At 35.8% G+C, this 20866-nt stretch overlaps 1 protein-coding gene across 2 annotated transcripts in view; it reads right to left on the bottom strand.

The window, feature by feature from the left end:
• The window catches only part of ATF2 (activating transcription factor 2), a 106441-nt gene that overhangs the window by 53617 nt on the left and 31958 nt on the right, over positions 1–20866 (bottom strand). For both annotated transcript variants that reach the window (XM_059704021.1, XM_059704020.1), the window contains exons 5-10: positions 17540–17636; positions 14342–14460; positions 14077–14205; positions 8161–8339; positions 7516–7630; positions 5557–5643 (exon numbers count right to left, since the gene is read on the bottom strand). In XM_059704021.1, the coding sequence (XP_059560004.1) occupies positions 5557–5643; positions 7516–7630; positions 8161–8339; positions 14077–14205; positions 14342–14460; positions 17540–17636 (726 nt within the window). The remainder of the gene's footprint in view (positions 1–5556; positions 5644–7515; positions 7631–8160; positions 8340–14076; positions 14206–14341; positions 14461–17539; positions 17637–20866) is intronic.

Genomic DNA, 20866 nt, shown 5'->3' with positions numbered 1-20866 from the left:
CTTAATAAATATTTGTTAAATAAGTAAATGATAAATGAAGATAAATAACTAAAAGTATACTTCCCAAAGTTTTTAAACAATTTTCTTTATAGTATACCATTAGAGTGATTTTGTCAAAAGAGCCTTACTCTTCAAATTTTAAAAAGCAAGTAATTGGTTCAGCTAGTATCGTTCTTGTCATACAGATAAAAACAGTAAAACTCCACAGTGGATATTTACCCAAGAAAAGACATGTTTCTCCACAAATACTTGTACAAAAATGTTCATAGCAGATTAACTCATAATATCTAAACACCAAAAACAACCCAAATGTTCATCAACAGGTGAGTGGATAAAGAAACTATGATCTATTTATACAATGAAATATTATTCAGCAATAAAGGGAATGAAATATACAACTATCAGTAAGTCTCAAAAGCACTATGCTGAACACAAGACAGACACAACAGTAAATACTGTGTAAATCCATTTATACAGTTCACTTTTAAATATCCCATAGCTCAAAGAAGAAATCACAAGGGAAATCAGAAAATGAATAATTAAAATATGGAGTATCAAATTTGTGTGCAGTGAAAAATATAGTTTTAAATGCGTACATTAAAAGGTAAAAAGATTTAAAGCAATAATCTAAGTTTCTACTTTAAGAAGCTAATAAAAGATAAGCAAACTAAACCCAATTAAGTAGGTGAAAGGAAATATTAAAAATAACAGTAGCAATCAATAAGTACAAATAGCGCAGCTGGTGTGGGTCAGTGGTTGAGCATATAGGAGGTCACAGTTAGATTCCCAGTAAGGGCACATGCCCAGGTTGTGGGCTCAATCCCCTGTGGGGTGTGCAGGAGGCAGTCAATCAACGATTCTCTGTCATTGATGTTTTTCTATCTCTCTCTCCCTCTCTCCCTCTCTGAAATCAATAAAAATATATTTACAAAAATAATAGTACAAATATACTAAGAAAAGGCAAGCTACAGACTAAGAATATATTTGTAAAAATTTTGTCTGTAGTAAATATAGAAAGAATTCATGTAACACAATAAGAGACAAGTAACCCAATCTAAAAATGGGCAAAATATATCACAAAAAAGTCTAGTCAAACTGGAAATGCAAATAAAAACCACAAGATTCTGCTATATGATCATAGAATGTCTACAAGAAAAATGGTAACAAAACCAAATGTTGGAAAAATGTGGGAACAACTGGAATTCCCATACACTGCTTGTGGGAATGTAAACCTCTGGAAAAAGCTCTGGCAGTTTCTCATAAAGTTAAATGAATACCTGCCTACTCTTTGGTAGACAGACCAAATGAAAATATACATCCAAAAAAGTTATATGAAAATGTGCATAGTTGTTTCAATCACAGTAGCTAAACACTAAAAGTCATTCAAGTGCCCATCAACAAGAGAATGAATAAAAAATTGTGGTATATTCTATTCATACAATGGATACTAACTTAGCAATAAAAAGAAGCAAACTGTGATACACTCAACAACATGGATAAATCTCACAGACGCATGCTGAGGTGAACACAATATATATTGATTCCATTTACATGAAGTTCTAGAACTAATTGTTGGTGACAAATATCAGAACAGTTGGGGGAGGTGAACTGATTGGCAAGGAAAATAAACTTTATGGGTAGAGGTTAATGTTCTATACCATAATAAGGATGCTACATGAATGTACTTATCAAAACTGTACAGTTAAAACTGGTTCATTCCATTGTATGTATATTTTACATTTGAAAAAGCCTATCCTCCTATCTAATAAAAGAGAAAAATGGTAATTGGCGTACGACGATACCCTTTTCATTGGCTAATCAGGGCTATATGCAAATTAACTGCCAACTAAGATTGGCAGTTAACTGCCAACAAGATGGCGGTTAATTTGCATATGTAGGCACAATGCAGGGAGGCGAAAGGGAAAGCAGGAAGAAGCCCCTTGCCACTGACAGTGATCGGAAACCCAGGGGGGAGCTAAGAGCTGGGGGGCAGGGCAAAGGCGGCCCTGGGGCCGCCTTTGCTCTGCCCCCCCAGGCATGATCGGAGAATCAGGTGCCTTTTCCGCCCTGGCCAATGATAGCAGGAAGTAGGGGTGGAGCCAGCGATGGGAGCGGGGCACGGTCGAAGCTGGCAGTCCCGGGAGCTAGGGGTCCCTTGCCTGGGCCTAAAGCGAAGCCCACGATCGCGGGGTCGCTGCAGCTGTGGGTCCCCGCTGCCCGGGCCGGACACCTAGGCCAGAGGTGTTAGGCCTGGGCAGGGGTGGAGCCTGCAACCACGGAGAGCTGGGGGTCCCCTGCCCAGGCCTGACACCTCTGCCAGAGGCCTCAGGCCTGGTCAAGGGGCCGATCCGGTGATTGGTGATCAGAGGGTGATTAGGGTCAACTCCTCTGGCCGAGGCATCAGGCCTGGCTGGGGGGCGGAGCTGGGGATTGGGGGGATATGATGGTCCCCTTGCCCAGGCCTGAAGCCTGGGTCAGAGGCGTCAGGGTTGGGCGGGGGGTGGAGCAAGCGATCAGAGGGAGATGGGGGTCCCCTGCCCAGGCATGATTCCTGGGCCAGCGGCCTCAGGCCTGGGCGGGCGCCAGAGCCAGTGATCAGGGAGAGATGGGGGTCCCCTGTCCAAGCCTGACACCTCGGGCGGAGGCGTCAGGCCTGGGCAAGGGGCCAATCAGGCGATCGGAGGGTGATGGGGGTCTACGCCTCTGGCCGAGGCATCAGGCCTGGGCTGGGGGCAGAACCAGTGATGGGGGGAAATGAGGGTCCCCTGCCCAGGCCTGACGCCTCTGACAGAGGCGTCAGGCCTGGGCAAGGGGCCGATCCTGCGATTGGAGGGTGATGGGGGTCAACGCCTGAGGGCTCCCAGTATGTGAGAGGGGGCAGGCTGGGCTGAGGGACACTCCCCCCCCTCCCCACACACACACCCAGTGCACGAATTTCATGCACCGGGCCCCTAGTTAAAAATAATTGAATAGGAGTAGGGAGTGGTCTCTGGTATAGATAAAATACGAATAGTAGTTATACTGCTAATAATTGAAGGTGGGTGATGGGTATGTGGGGATTCATTATATTATCCTGTTTACTTCGTCTATGTTTGAAATTTTCCATAATGAAAAGTTTCAAAAAGGAAAGACTAATTTCTGAGTCTTATTTAATTACAAAAGGACAAACATCTATTATCCCAATTAAAATAGGCAATCATCTAAATATAGCTATTTCACATTAGCAAATTTCTAATAAGAAATATTTGGATCATTAAATTTGAGTGGGGCAACCTGTGACTCCCCATGCTATTTTGGGGGCCTTCATCAATGACTGTTTTCCATATATAAATCTGTGAATGTTACAGCTTTGGTATTTTTTAATATACAAGCACACAAAACGCTTTTATTCTTATTAATTTAATTTCCTGGTGACTTAATAGAGAAAGTTATTTAGGGAAGTGCTAAATTTAATAGTTTCTACAAATATGGCCTACTCTTGTAAGTCAAGAGTTTTTTTTTTTTAACTTGATTTGTTCCTTTTGAATTAATTTGTAAGAAAGGAAGCCCACTGAATATGTAAAAATATTTTTAGATGTAATGCACAATATGATCTCTTTAGCTCCCATTTCTATTCTCAGTTCTCACTAATAATTTTTTTTATTAGTACGATATATTTAAAGTAAAAATCGTAAATAAAAACATTCCCAGTGAAGCTCTTTGGCTATCAAGTAAAGATTCATCTTAGTATTTCCGAAGTTTTGACCTAAACATACTATTATGTGACACATTTCCCTCTCAGATTTTCAAGTTCTCTCACCACAATCAACAACCAGCTAATTTTTGCATTCCTCAACCACCTATTTAGTTCATTCAGATGGTGTGTAAGTTTTATTGTTAAAAAGTTATCACGTGACAATTTCAGATTGACTATTTGCACTAATGGAGATTAGCAATAAAAAATTTAAAGCCTTGCAATGTAGAATAGTTTTATGTGTATAAATTTGTATAGTTAATATAGTGCTTAACATTGAAGTGAAGCAAATAACAGGTGCCTAGTAACTATTTATCTATTGACTAGAGGCCTGATGTACGAAATTCGTGCAAGGGGCTCGGCCCTCGCAGCTTTGGCTGGCCCTCACAGACCTTCACAGCCTTGGCTGGCCCTCACAGCCCTGGCTTCGTCAGGAAGGTCGTTCAGCTGTTTGGTCTAATTAGCATATTAGCTCCTTATTATATAGGATTTCCTAATGATACATTCATTAATTGCTGTTAAGAAGAAACTGCCCTGAAGTATTTTAGACTGTAGAATGGAGAATCACACTGATTTAAAAAAGATGATGACAATGCATAGAAGAGGCACTGTATTGTATAGCATTTTGGAAAACAAGCCTAGCTGCTGGCTACCCTGCAAGCTGATAGTGATGGGAAAGGAAAGACACTCCATTCTTATTCTGGAATCATGGCATAACGCAAAGGTGAGTGGTGTATACTCTATTCACTTATTTGTTGGCTTATGGGCCCTGTAAGGTCTCTTCCTGAAGCTGTGATGGAAACCCACACTTTCTTGGTGCAAGCTCAAAGAAACTGCTATCTTCACCCTCACCCCACAAATCATAGTCAGTTTACCATGGTCCTGAGGCCCAGGGTTAGGGAACTGGGCAGCTAATAAAATAGACCACACACACACACACAGAGTTAGCTCAGTGATGTCATTGAGCACACCTAATTGTAGAATAATCCCAAAAAATATTCTTGGGAATATCCTCTGAAAGAACAACATGAACTGATATACATTTAAGACTTTCTTAAGTCTTACTACCCTTTGCTTCAAAGGTTCACAACTTAAGTGAGAAGAGAAAACATTTGTTCTCTGCCAAAGCCATGATTCAAAATTCTGGCTTTGTTATCCTTCAGGGATTATGACAAAGCCTCTTAGGGAATTCATTTATATATAATATAAAGTAGGATTTAAAGTCATTTTAAGTAAAGACATTAGATGGAATTCAAGACATATGAAGGGTAGGATTAAAAAAAAAAAAAAGGGCAACAACTGCAGGTCTTCTAGCAAGAACTCTAGCAAATTTATAGGATATGGGGCTAAGAGAAACCCCAGAAATCTAAGTTTAATCTGTTTGTTTTACAGATGAGGAAACTGAGTCCAGAAAAGTTAAAGTGGCTTGGTTAATGGTAATGAATAGCAGGGTTAGGATTAAAATGAAGACACATGTCTCCTGACTCCTAATCTGCCGTTCCTTCCTTAAACAGCAATAATTTCTCAGTATCTGCAACACAACTCAAAAATATGATTTTCCTTTATATATTACGTGCAATGGTGACTAATTGTGTACTATTTCAAAATTACTGTCAATACTGTTCTACAAATGTATATCACTGTTTAAAACCACTTATCAGCACTGCATTCAGATGATTAGACCTAGTTTCAGCTGTAATATTCATAGCTTCCACCAGGAGGGCAGTTTGCTTAAAAAAAGATACAGGCAGAAACCAGACAAGAAAAAAAAAAATCTCAAAATCAGCTCAAGAAATGGACAGAACAAATAAAATGTTGTTTACCATTTTTGCTTCTGACTGTACTGGTTGAGGAGAAGAAGGACCTGGAATTCCTGGAACACTAGGCACCATGGTGACTGGTCGAACGAGCTATGAAAAAGATATTAAAAATAATTGCTAGAAAACATATTAAAAATGAGATTTGTACTTTATTTGCACAATGGCTGCTATAATAATTTGAGACTTCAAATCAGAAACTATATCTAAATCCTTATTGATCTCAGATCCTGATTTACTTTCAAAAGTTATCAATTTCTAAGACATTTGCTTTGCTAATCTTCATTCAACTTTCACAATTTTTTAAAATCGTTCCTTTTTATAGAAACTCACAGTATTCAAAGTGATTGATGCAAAACTTCTCACATATCTGTCACACATTCTGAGGTGAAAGGAAATGTCAAAACTTGTGACAAATAGGCATGAAAAATAATTTCAACACTGAATTGTGCTTTTCTAAAATATATAAAAATAGCCTAATATGTTAATATACTTCATGATATAAAAAAAGAATCTAATAACCTCTAATTTCTCTAATAACCTAGAACAGATTTTTCAATTTTGTTTTTTGCCTTTTGTTTTTGAGCTAGTATCAACACTGAGTGATTAGTTATTGTGTAACAAAAGTATACCTCTTTTTCATTTCAGTTTCTTTCATTAGTTACATTTCATAGGATAATACATAATCTCAAATGCAGGGCAAGAATGTTTCCCCTTCAAAATTATCCTCAGAAAAGAGGAAGTAGTCACCTTATATTTAGTCTTTATAAAGTCTCTCAAATAATGAATTTGAAGAGCAAAGTTCTATTTGAAGAGCACATACATAATCAAGATGATTTCAATCAATGCTAATCCTGGATACTTTAAATAGCATTTAGAAGAATTAATTAATGAAAATAAATATTTAACATTAATTTCAGTAACATTATGGGGAATATTCTCACCAAAAGTGTTGGATGTTACTATAAGTAGGCTTTTAAAATTTTTTTTAAAGCTATGCAATAAATGATTATATGGTACTAATCAGAAATATGTACCTACAAGGTGAAAAAAGAAACTATCTTTTTATTATATGAATAAGTATTAGAAATTGGGATAAGACTTCCAGAAAGAGAATACTACATTCAAAAAGTATTATATTGAAACTTCTTAGGTAAAAACGAAAATAATGTGTTTTGAAAAATTGTGCCAGATATCTTAAAAAGTCACTTTAATGATGCAAACTTTAATACTGAAGACACATTTGCAGAGTTTGAATAAAATTGTTTTATGAATGTGAAAATAGGAAAAAAAAGCATTATTTCTAACTTACAAAATTCTAAAGAATGTGCTTTTAAATATTCACTAAATTATTAAATATTATAATTAGATATTTAACTACTATCTATGTCTTTTAAATTTTATATAATTAACATGCCCCTCAAACAACTTTATTTTTATTTTCCCATTAGAAAAGTGAGGGACTAACTACTGTTTTAGACTGTTTAGATTTTCACATACTTGAATTGCAAAAATAATTCTATAAACCCAACTTGACCATAAAATTCACAAAGAGTGTTTTTATAAACAATTTCTACAATATCTGAAATACCATGGAGTTACCTGACAAGTGTTATAGTATAAATATCCTCTTAAAGAATATAAATCTGTGTTAATATTTGAATCCTACAAATCTAAGTCAAATTAAAATGGGTTGGCTAGGAATAATGTTCTCAGTATTAAAAATACAAGGAAAACAATTAAGATTTTTGGAGAATAAAAAGATGTTTTCTATCCAATTATGTTTTTCTTGAATGGTACATGTTATCACTATAAATATCAAAGAGGAAATACTACTTGCCACTAATAAATAGTTTGTTGAATTCATTTTCATAAACCAATTAAACAGCCCAAAGGGTATTTTCTGATTACAAAGATAAGTTTTGCTATAAAGAAAAATGTAAATAGTCTAAATCTCAAACTTACTGGTACTGCAGCTGGAACATGCACATTAGAACTTGTAATTGATGCAGGAATAGCAACAGGCATGGTTTGTCCATTGGGAAGATGTAATAGAAGCGGAAATGGACCTGGTACAGGACTAAGAAAAACAAAAAAAGGGAAATTAAAAAGAGTATTTTTATTCCTATTACTGCAGCATTGAAAAAAATTTCTAATCAATGCAAAACAAACTGCAAAATTTATTTTTAATTGCATTTAAAATGCATAATGCATGTAGCAGTGTGGAAAAAATAACAAGAAAAAATGGAAAAAGTTGAGGATTTACTTAGGACAATCTTAGATCCTGATTTATTTTCAAAAGTATATTAAATAAGAAAAATCCTTATCAGAAAGCTCTTAAGAGCTACCTGTCTAAAAGAAATACCATCTAAGTTTTAGGTATTTATTTTCTAATAATATATACATATACATGTATGTGTGTGTGTGTATATATATATGTGTGTGTGTATATATATACATATATATATATATATGGGACGACACAAGTACTTTTTCTAAAAATCAAAGTATGCAGAATATGACAAACACAAAACTAAGGTCACAATTCAAACTATAAAACAACAAAAACTTAATTCATAAACAGGTCAATGATTGGCCCAAATCACTTACACGATTGGCCTATTGGATGATGGTGCCTGGGTGATTACAGTACTTGAGGTTGGTGAAGGTACTGCCTGCTGAATAATTACACTTGAGTCAGAACTTGTAAGCAGTACATTGGGAACTTGTAATGATGCTGGACGAACAATAGCTGATGTTGGCTGTGCAGTTTGTGCCAATGGTACTTCCTATTTAATAATGAGATAGAGAAAGAGTGGAATTTAAAAATGCAAGTCAATTCATGTACCTTAATGAACAGAAAATAACACATTTTGAAAAGTGTCCACAGGATGATACTTAATACCCCCCAAAATAAGTATCTAAAGTTAATTACAAGAAAATTTTAGAAGCAGCTGTAAAGTTTCAAATGCAATGTGCGTACTTTAGTTTAAAAACATCTGAATGGTATTATCAGTACAACTTGTTTTCCTATCAATCCAGAAGTAAGTCAGGCTGAGTAACTTGGCTATGATTCCATGAGAATTTTAGTAAAAGATAAAAATACAGCCCAGCTGCTATGGCTCAGTGGGTGAGCATCGATCAATGAACCAGGAGGTCACAGTTCAATTCTCAGTCAGGGCACATGCTCAGGTTACAGGCTCAATCCCCAGTGGGATGTACAGAAGGCAGCCAATCAATGATTCTTTGTCATCACTGATGTTCCTATCTCTCTCCCCGTCTCCCTTCCTCTCTGAAATCAATAAAAATATATTTAAAAAAATACAAGCGTTCTCTGGAATCACAGAACTTAAAATCCAGAAGAGATTGCTTAGCTCTACTCTATCACTATACTATAAAAAGAGGAAAGAGGCCTTGGTCATTGTGGCTCAGTTGGTTGGAGTGTTATCCCATACACCAAAAGACTGTGGGTTCAATCCCCAGTCAGGGCACATACAGGAGGCAACCGATTGATGTTTCTCTCTCACATCAATGTATCTCTTACTCTCCCTTCCTCTCTCTAAAATCAATTTTAAAAAAAGAAAAGAGGTCTAGGGAGACTGTTATAAGCTTATACATATCCAATAATAGAAATATTTTTTTAAATTTAAAGCAATGCAAATGTTTATCCATTATCAATGATTTCTCAGTATCCAATGGTCAAGTAATATTGATACCTTGAATATAAAATACATAATTACATAATTATGTGAGTTAGCCAGGACCTTACAGATGGTCTTTTCCCCAGTTTTACAGATTAGGAAACAAAGAGATTAAGGGCCTTATCCAGAACTCCTTAACTAGCTAGTTAGTATAAAAACTGGGTCAACTGTGTACTTTGAATTGGCTTTTATGTTGCCACTTACCAAAAATCTTATTAAGAATGAGTAACTATTCCCATAACCCTTTAAAAGCCTAAATAACGAGAGAAAACCAAGATGGCGGCATAGGTAAACACCGGAGTTAGCTGCCTCGAACAACCACTTCACAAATACAACTAAACGACGGAACGGACATCGCCCAGAACCACAGAAAGACTGGCTGAGGGGAAATTCTTCAACTAGAAGGAAAGAGAACAGCATACGAGACTCAGAGGAGGCGCAGTGCGGAAAATACAAAGGTGCGGAGGTAAGCGCGGAGCAGGCTGGTAGCTGAGGGCGCGGTTGTCGTTTTCAATAGGGAGGGAGGCTCAGATTCTGAGCTCCAGTTCTGGGCGAGTCTCTAGGGACCCAGACTCAAATGGGAGAAGCGGGACTGTCTAGCATCGGTCGGAATGCGAGGGCAGCTTTCTCTCTGAGGTTTGCAGCGGTTGCTGGGACTCTGAGAGGCAGACCTCTGGGGACGGGACTGAGAGCAGCCATAACTGCTCCCTCCACCCGCTCTGTTGATCCCGTGTGACCTGCCCCACCCAAGCCCTGTGCAGAGCCATTTGCCGGATAGCCTCAGGCAAAGGCTAGATTAGCACCTCCCTAGAGGACAGAAGTTTTCCCACTGTAGACACAGCTGATTCTCACAGCCAGTTGGCCTGGAGGTCAAATCTCCCTAGTATTGACTACAACAATCAAGGCTTAACTACAACAAGACTGCGCACAAAGACCACTAGGGAGTGCAACAAGAAAGCATAAAAAATGCGGAGACAAAGAAACAGGACAAAACTGTCAATGGAGGATATTGAGTTCAGAACCACACTTTTATGGTCTCTCAAGAACTGTCTAGAAGCCGCCGATAAAGTTACTGAGATCCTCAAGAAATCTAATGAGACCCTCGATGTTGTGATAAAGAACCAACTAGAAATTAAGCATACATGGACTGAAATAATGAATATTATACAGACTCCCAACAGCAGACCAGAGGAGCGCAAGAATCAAGTCAAAGATTTGAAATGCGAAGAAGCAAAAAACACCCAACTGGAAAAGCAAAATGAAAAAAGAATCCGAAAATATGAAGATAGTGTAAGGAGCCTCTGGGACAGCTTCAAGCGTACCAACATCAGAATTATAGGGGTGCCAGAAGATGAGAGAGAGCAAGATATTGAAAACCTATTTGAAGAAATAATGACAGAAAACTTCCCCTACCTGGTGAAAGAAATAGACTTCCAAGTCCAGGAAGCGCAGAGAACCCCAAACAAAAGGAATCCAAAGAGGACCACACCAAGACACATCATCATTAAAATGCCAAGAGCAAAAGACAAAGAGAGAATCTTAAAAGTAGCAAGAGAAAGAAACTCAGTTACCTACAAGGGAATACCCATATGACTGTCAGCTGATTTCTCAACAGAAACTTTGCAGGCCAGAAGGGAGTGGCAAGAAATATTCAAAGTGATGAATACCAAGAACCTACAACCAAGATTACTTTATCCAGCAAAGCTATCATTCAGAATTGAAGGTCAGATAAAGAGCTTCACAGATAAGGAAAAGCTAAAGGAGTTCATCACCACCAAACCAGTATTATATGAAATGCTGAAAGGTATCCTTTAAGAAGAGGAAGAAGAAGAAAAAGGTAAAGATACTAATTATGAACAACAAATATGCATCTATCAACAAGTGAATCTAAGAATCAAGTGAATAAATAATCTGATGAACAGAATGAACTGGTGATTATAATAGAATCAGGGACATAGAAAGGGAATGGACTGACTATTCTTGGTGGGGAAAGGGGTGTGGGAGATGCGGGAAGAGACTGGACAAAAATTGTGCACCTAGGGATGAGGACAGTTGTGGGGGTAAGGGCGGAGGGTGGGGCGGGAACTGGGTGGAGGGGAGCTATGGGGGGAAAAAAAGAGGAACAAATGTAATAATCTGAACAATAACGATTTACTAAAATAAATAAATAAAAAAAGAACTGTCTAGAAGCCGCCGATAAAGTTATTGAGATCCTCAAGAAATCTAATGAGACCCTCGATGTTGTGATAAAGAACCAACTAGAAATTAAGCATACACGGACTGAAATAACGAGTATTATACAGACTCCCAACAGCAGACCTGAGGAGCGCAAGAATCAAGTCAAAGATTTGAAATGCGAAGGAGCAAAAAACACCCAACCGGAAAAGCAAAACAAAAAAAGAATCCGAAAATACGAGGATAGTGTAAGGAGCCTCTGAGACAGCTTCAAGTGTACCAACATCAGAATTATAGGGGTGCCAGAAGATGAGAGAGAGCAAGATATTGAAAACCTATTTGAAGAAATAATGACAGAAAACTTCCCCTACCTGGTGAAAGAAATAGACTTCCAAGTCCAGGAAGCGCAGAGAACCCCAAACAAAAGGAATCCAAAGAGGACCACACCAAGACACATCATAATTAAAATGCCAAGAGCAAAAGACAAAGAGAGAATCTTTTTTTAAAAATATATTTTATTGATTTTTTTACAGAGAGAAAGGGAGAGAGATAGAGAGCTAGAAACATTGATCAGCTGCCTCCTGCACACCCCCCACCGGGGATGTGCCGCAACCCAGGTACATGCCCTTGACCGGAATCGAACCTGGGACCCTTCAGCCTGCTCTATCCACTGAGCCAAACCGGTTTCGGCAAGAGAGAATCTTAAAAGCAGCAGGAGAAAGAAACTCAGTTACCTACAAGGGAATCCTCATATGACTGTCAGCTGATTTCTCAACAGAAACTTTGCAGGCCAGAAGGGAGTGGCAAGAAATATTCAAAGTGATGAATGCCAAGAACATACAACCAAGATTACTTTATCCAGCAAAGCTATCATTCAGAATTGAAGGTCAGATAAAGAGCTTCACAGATAAGGAAAAGCTAAAGGAGTTCATCACCACCAAACCAGTATTATATGAAATGCTGAAAGGTATCCTTTAAGAAGAGGAAGAAGAAGAAAAAGGTAAAGATACTAATTATGAACAACAAATATGCATCTATTAACAAGTGAATCTAAGAATCAAGTGAATAAATAATCTGATGAACAGAATGAACTGGTGATTATAATAGAATCAGGGACATAGAAAGGGAATGGACTGACTATTCTTGGTGGGGAAAGGGGTGTGGGAGATGCGGGAAGAGACTGGACAAAAATTGTGCACCTAGGGATGAGGACAGTGGGGGGGTAAGGGCAGAGGGTGGGGTGGGAACTGGGCGGAGGGGAGCCATGGGGGGAAAAAAAGAGGAACAAATGTAATAATCTGAACAATAAAGATTTACTAAAATAAAATAAAATAAATAAAATAAAATAAATTAAAATAAAAGCCTAAATAACGCTTGTCCAATTTTTCATAGAAAGATAAACTAATACTATTAGAAATTCACCTATTCAACAAGTTTAATAATATACAACATGCTCTCAAGGACCAGTCATAAGAGGAGACAGACAATAAACAAGTAAAGCAAAAAGAGTTTCAGATTGAAATATGCTGTAGAGTAAAAGTACAACATGATATAAATAATGAAAGATTAACTTGAAGAAGGTTGGAGTTGGCTACTTTAGATAGTACAGTGAAGTAAAGTGAACTTCTTTGAAAAATGGTTATATGAATTGACACTGAAAGGATTAGGAGATCATTATAGTGAGAAGGAAGCAACACTATGAGTAATGTGTTTGAGGCAGGGAAAAGCTTGCAATATTTGATAAAGACACCAGGAGAGTGGCATAAGGTGAGGTTGGATGGGTAGATAAACCCAGATCAATGAGGGGTATGGAAGGAGTGTGAGTTACCTTAAATGCAATGGCAAACCGCTGAAGGATTTCAAGCAGGGAAGTGACAATGTATTAAGATGGGTTGAACTAAAGTGGTGACACTGAAGACAGAAGATGATAGAAGGATATACTCAGGAAGTAGGTCTGATAAGATTGGCTGTTGACTTCAGTGTGAAGGAAAAGAAAAATAATTAAGGATTCTTGGCTTGAGAAACTAGATGGATTAGGAGAAAATATACTGAGATAGGACAAACTGTGGAAAGAATCAAGAGCTCTAATTTAGACATACTAAGTTTAAGATGAGAGCCAGGTGGTTCAACTTACTAGGCTATTCAAGATTCAGAAGTGAGGCCCTAAAACACCTACTACAGGCCTGTACTAAAACAGTTTCAACATCATCTTAGTGCTGATACCGAAGATGCATTGCTGAGAATGAGTAACTATGCCCATAACCCTCAAAAGCCAAAATAACCTTTGTTCAATATTCATTGTAAAGATTCTTAATTAAGCTGTCACTGTATATAAGTAGTTAAAAATAAAATAGCAAAACCCAGAAAATTTAAGTTAAATTCATAAATTTATATATCCTTTAAAAAGTAAGTTTTATCTAAAGTGACTGCTGTTCTCCCTTTTAAATATTCTGTGTGTAATAAAAAGCTAATTATCTATAAAGCTAGAATCTTCTTTCCTTGAAATTTCTGACTATTCACAGGCTTTCACATATAACCTGACACTAAATTATGTACAATTTATTAGTTACGTAGATCAAATATTAATCCTTACTTGGGAAGCTAATTTTCCACTTAGTATGTGTTTCTACCATAAATACAAATTTCTAACCTTTTCATCACCGGTGGTAGACTCTGGGTGAGGTAAAGGACTATCTTGGTGAGTTGTTTCTACAACAGATGGTTCCTCAATTTTGCTTCTTATAATGGGTGTTGCAAGAGGGGATAAATCTAGAGGCATCTAAGATAAACAAACATTAAAGAAAATATTAGGAGTTAAAAATAAACCCAATCAGTGTATCTAAAATAAAAAGAAATATAAACTTTAATTGTTGTTCTGTGAGAAGTACTCTTTAATATCATAGTGAACAACATACTTTTTTAATGTCATCTTCTGAGGCTTTCTTGAATTCATTCTCAAATGGACTTGCCAACTCATTAAACAAACCCACTTCTTCACAGTTTTTCAAGAATCTTGTTGGTGTTGGGGTCTGATCTGAAATAAATGTCAAGAAGCAATTATATAGATTTAAATATCATAAAGAACCCTAAAATACACCTAATAAATTAACAAATTAGCAGGACTGCTTCAGTCAGCTGTTAATTTTCTCTTTGGAAAGTCCTTTTCCTTTAAAGCAAACAAAATTTGGTTAAGTTTTTGTTGCAGTTCAAGATATTTCCTCAAAGTTTATGAACCATGAAAGAAATCCTTCTTGTTCCTTAGTCCATACCTTCTGAGTAGAGTGACATACACATCCTCTACTCAGAGATCAACTATCATCATTAGTCAACATAAGATTTTTTAAAATTTACATTAAAAATTATGTTTAAAATACATGCAGTTTTGGGAAAACTAGACAAGAGCATGTATATACACTCAACTTGGCCCTTCCACTAGTGCTCATAATCTATTACGAAAGCATGCTTAACATAAAACAATCTTTAGCAGGTAAATCAAAATACTACAAGAAAAAAAAGGTGAAAATAAGAGTCCTATAATAAAAACAAACTAAAATAAAACCCTCCTTATTACTACCTATTGAAGCCATTTTCAATTTTAATGCATTTTTCAAGCTTGTACGAGGAGTTAGCTATGGAAGAGTTCCATGTCTATGGTATGCTCTAGCACAATTTATAGGGCAGCAGAGGACTTCAACTTTACATTTTAAAAACTTGAAATATTTTCACTATATTTGAACATTACTCATGCTAGTGCATTAACTCATGTACTACCTTACATGAGTTATACATATACGTGTTGGTTACAGAACAAATGACTGTTAAGGTCCACATGTACTAAAAAATAGTAAATTTATGAATTTTGCCTATTAAATCTTATTATTCTCAAGGCTATTTATTCAGATAGATCAGAGTTGGTAGTACATTGAAATTCTAGTCACCTTTTACATCTTTTAGGGCATCAATTTTATATGTTATATCAGCAATCTAGCCTAAGCAAAATAAAAGTATAAGATGACTCCTAGTTTAAAAGAAACAAAACACTCCTAGTTTAAGCTAAAATATTAAAATCTTTTGTGAAATTAATATTCATACATTTGTTAATTACTGTGTCTCCAAAATGGGCATTACTTACTCTTTTATCATTGCCCCCACACATATACTAACATGACATTAAAATACTAATGTTTACTATATATAGTTAGCATTAAAATGACCTACTTGTCATATTACACATAATGCAGGCCTATCTCAGATATTATTATTATCAGAATTACTAAAGAACTCTATTGTGTCATCCTTTTACCTATTAGTCAGTCTGCAACTTACATACCCTCACGCCCAAAAAGATTTCTAAAATCATATTATATAAGGACCCAGCATACGTACATCAGTTTAGGTCTAACATGACTGAATCTGTAAACTGAATATAAATTTGAGTCTTCTGTTCACACTTAAAGGGTTTATCTATCTAAGCTCAACTGAAGGCTCCTAATTTGTGTTAAAGAGAGAGAAAAGTCTTAAAAATAAAATGTATATGCATAAATCACATTCATCAGTGATTACTGGAATGATCAGGCTTGAGAAAAGTCAACACAGGCACAATTGTTTAAACATGCAGATGGCTTATGACTGTTGATCATCAAATATATAGTACATACGACATGCATTTTATTTACATAGTAATGCTAAATTACTCACCTTCACATAAGTAAAAAAATGGTCAAGTACTGTGTCTGAATGTGTTCTATTTTTTTTTATTGTACTAAATGCAATAGAAAAGCAGTTTTTAGAAAGCAATCTCAAACACTTTTGAGTTAAAGTTACAAAGAGAGATACTGCTCTAAGACAGTTAGTTTTAGAGAAGCAAAGACTTTCATACCTAGGAGAGTGACCCTTCCAGGTTGTTCGTGTTATACTGCTTATTTGACTGTTTTCTGGTTCCAGCTTATAATATCTGATATATGACACTCTACAGAAAAGCACACCTCACTCTTTTTAGCTTCATTTTACTTGTGGAGTTGAAGACAGGTTGAACATTTCCCTACATTTTTCATAAATAAATTATTTTGATAATTTACCAAATTTTTGTTACCTCTAATTGTTTCATTACAAAAATTTTGATGCTGAAAGTACTAGAAGAACCACCTAATAATATTTGCCTCATTATTGCTCCAAAGATTACATATGTAAAACTGATCTCCAGATTCGGGTGATAATTTTAAAGTATTAATAATATTCAGTATTTAGATATAAATACAGATTTACAAAGAGTATAACCTAAGCTTTATAGAAGAAAAAATTTAGTGTTATTTTGAATATTTATGATATGTGAATCTGTGGTTATGATACTAAAAGTCTGAAATTTATATAAATATATTAGACTTCATATAAACATTTTATCACAATACTTAAAAAATATGTAAAATATGGTAAAATTACTCAAATTATGTGTATGTACACATACACAGATGTGTGCTTATATATATTTAAGTACCAAAAAAGGAGCAACTAACACAGCATGGAGGACAATAAACGAATGTATGGTCTCTTTTCACATATTGTGAAAGATAATCATCTGCTTAGGTGATACTGTATGTTCACAGGATTAACATACAAAAACGACTGAATTTAGGAGAGTATTCAGAGTTATTTCACTAACATGGATGTTTAGTCCAAGGAAATAGAAACAAAAATCCTAATAAACAAGTCGGCCAAGTGCTCTTTCTCCAACAGGAAGAGTGTGATCATTTTCTATCTTCGCACAGCACTGTAGACCAGGTGTGAACGGCTAAAAGAAACAATAACTAAACATCACATTAGTTCAATTGTCTATTAAATGTAAACTTTTGGAGAGGGAATGAATGCTCCCAGGTTTCTAATTAACTTCCACAAAATTGACATTGAAATCTACATTTGAAAACCATACAAGAAGTGAAATGAATGGTCAGAAGGAAACATGGATATGTAATGGGTAAAATACATGTTGCCAACATTTACTGCAAATGAAGTCATTGGAATATCACCAGACTATATTATTTACAGAGAATACACAAAAATTGTGCACATTCCAGGTGAAATATGTATATAAGCTATTAATAAAAGCATATACTAACCAGCCACAATGACACTGTCATTACGTGCTGGACCAAATTTCAGTGTCATCTCATGTTTATGTTTATGGACAGCCAAATGATCCTCGTTGGTAAAACGCTGTGGCAAAAAGTTTTAAAATATAGTTAAGATTTTCAATTTGATCAAATAAGTAAAATAAGGAAATTCATTTCCACAACATGTAAAACCACCATTAACAATGAAATAGCAGTCTGTTAACTATAAAAGAATCTATTGTTAGTATAGGTAAACATACTAGATTTCAAGTAATCATAGAGAAACCCATTACCCAAGAATAAGCAATGCTGATATGTTACTAGATCTCACAGCTCACTTGAGAGCATATAAAAACAAAACCTGAGGCAAAGAAACTTTATATAAATTTCATTGGACATTAAAAATAGACCATTATTAATTTCTGCCACATCACAATAAAAATATATGCTCCGTGATACAATGACTTTTGAAAAAATACTGTATTTACATAGACTTCAGGTTACTTACCACTTTTAAAATGAGAATTTTCTTATAAAAATATTACACCTGGATGATTTAAGAAGTAAATCAGGTTCTTTATGTTACCACATATAAAAAGAATGCCTCTGTCACAATTCAGTGAAGAAATAGCAACCAGTGTAATAATAGTTAATTTTAAAATAAAAAAATTTTACTTAAAATATTGATTTTTCCCCCACCACAGTCTTTAAAAGTGAAACAAAATTATTTTTAAAGCTACATTTAAGTTGGATAGGCCCTGCATGCCAAAGGCAACATTAATAATTACAACATAATAAATGCATAATTTAAATATCTCCTGAATGTCTGGACATCAACCTTTATGAAGATACTCTTTACTAAGTAATTCTTATAACTGAAAATTGGGAGCACTTACTCTTTGTTATTTCAGAGCAATAACTATAAAATGCCAAATTAAGAGATCTAAACTCACTCCCTATGTCCCTACAAATAGGGGTGTTAAAATTATGATAGTTGAATTTAGTTCCCTACCAGTGGTCGGCAAACTGCGGCTCGCGAGCCACATGCGGCTCTTTGGCCCCTTGAGTGTGGCTCTTCCACAAAATACCGACTTCTGCGCATGGGCCATGAAGTTTCAATCGTGCTGTACATGCGCGTTCGTACATGGTATTTTGTGGAAGAGCCACACTCAAGGGACCACAGAGCCGCATGTGGCTCGCGAACTGCAGTTTGCCGACCACTGCCCTAAACCATCAAATTGGATTCCTTCTCTTGTGAAATCTGTTGCATCTGAACACTCACCTTCAATGGGACCATAAGCAGGTTCTGAACAGGGGTCATATAAAATGTACACAATGTAAAAGAATGAAACATTTCTTACCATTATGCTCTTTATTCTAAAGTTTTCTAATTATTCTAAAAGTATGACACTGAGTATCTACCTGTATCATCCTCAAACCAACCAGATCCTCACTCTGTAGATGATAATCTCTCTCATTAATACCCATTATGCTCTGCATAATGCCTTGGTTATAGTACCTATCAATATTATATTGATTATTTTGTATGCCTGTCCTTTTAAGTAGTCTGAGCTATTTGTTTGAGCTCCCCCAAAGTTAACATACAGTATTTAATAAATGTTCAAAAGAATGAGCTCCTTACAATTAAACAGCTGAATCTTCAAGCCCAGTCTAAAGAAGAAACAAAAATAAACCACCAAAACCACAGATGTTCAGTGAAGTCAATTAAGCTTTTATTTAATTTGGCCATATTTTGCTATCATATTAAGTACGGTTTACCACTCAGTCTTTAGGTTACTGTATACACCAATAGAAAAATGTCTATTATTATATGACCCCTTTTCAGAACCTGCTTATGGTCCTATTGAAGGTGAGTATTCAGATGCAACAGTACCCCTATCCCTTAATTTATTCATTTGTTCACTCTTCAAACATTTACTAAGCAGCAACTATAAGCACTGGGACCATAACCCAGTTTTCCCCACTCAAGTGCTATTTTCATATGCTTTACATTTTAAGAATCCCTTTTAAATTTAGAAATTGACAGACTATTGAATAACAAAGCTCTTGGAGAGTGACATATCTGCAGTATACTGGCATTATTTCATTGCTTTTAACTTTGCATTACATGTTTAAAAGTACATGCCTTATATTTCACACTAAATGTATCTTAAAGCAAAACTCATTTTGTTACAAACACCTAACAATGTGACTTCTTCACAGAAGAGAATCAGTAAACATTTGTAAGTGAATGTATTTTGGTAGATAGAGGTCTTAGATTTCAAAACAGCAAAGTCAGCATAATTAATACCTAAGAACTTGGAAAATTACCTCCCAGGAATTTTATTCTACCAATATCTTCTGCTTGGATTGCTTGACCACAAATACTCAAATCAAAGAGCAACTACATATAGAATAAATAACATTACATTTTGTACAAAACATGTGAAAATGGCACCAAGATGGGTCCTAAGTGAAAAGTAGCAGCTAAAAAGACCCTAAAAAACATTTTGGGTCATATTAATACTAAAAGGGGAAATGAAAGAAATATGAATGTTCAATCTCCAGATCAAATTTACCTAAATGCTATTTATAGTGAACTGTTGATCATATAATGATATCACTTATATACATGGATAAAATACTCTAAAATTGGCAGTTGATACAGGTGAGTTTAACTTGGATTGTCATATACGAAAATTTATTTACCTCTAACAAGAAACTTAAAGACAGCGGCAAAAGGCAATCTTGTCAAAAGGTGGTCACCAATAGGCTTGGGGGGAAGGGGGAGGTACAGGAGAGGACAATGGGGGGGGGGGAAGGGACATATGTAATATTTTCAACAATAAGATTTCTTTAAAAAAAAAAAAAAAACATAGTCACCAAGAGAAGATATATAACAGGGTTGGGCAAAAGTAGGTTTGCAGTTGAAGAGTACACAAAACATAGGATTTATTCTTGTTTTTATTTATATATATATATATACATATATATATATATATATATGAATAAAATGCATCTTTTCTTTTTTTTTTTTAAATATATTTTATTGATTTTATACAGAGAGGAAGGGAGAGGGATAGAGAGTTAGAAACATCGATGAGAGAGAAACATCGATCAGCTGCCTCCTGCACACCTCCTACTGGGGATGTGCCCGCAACCAAGGTACATGCCCTTGACCGGAATCGAACCTGGGACCCTTCAGTCCGCAGGCCGATGCTCTATCCACTGAGCCAAACTGGTTAGGGCAAAATGCATCTTTTCAATAAATGCTTATATAAAAGTAGCTACTACATGCTAAAATAAATTTTTTGCAAAATCTGTTTGAATTGC

This window comes from Myotis daubentonii, chromosome 7, assembly GCF_963259705.1.
Source record: "Myotis daubentonii chromosome 7, mMyoDau2.1, whole genome shotgun sequence".
NCBI lineage: Eukaryota > Metazoa > Chordata > Mammalia > Chiroptera > Vespertilionidae > Myotis > Myotis daubentonii.
This window is presented reverse-complemented; position numbering and strand designations above follow the sequence as displayed.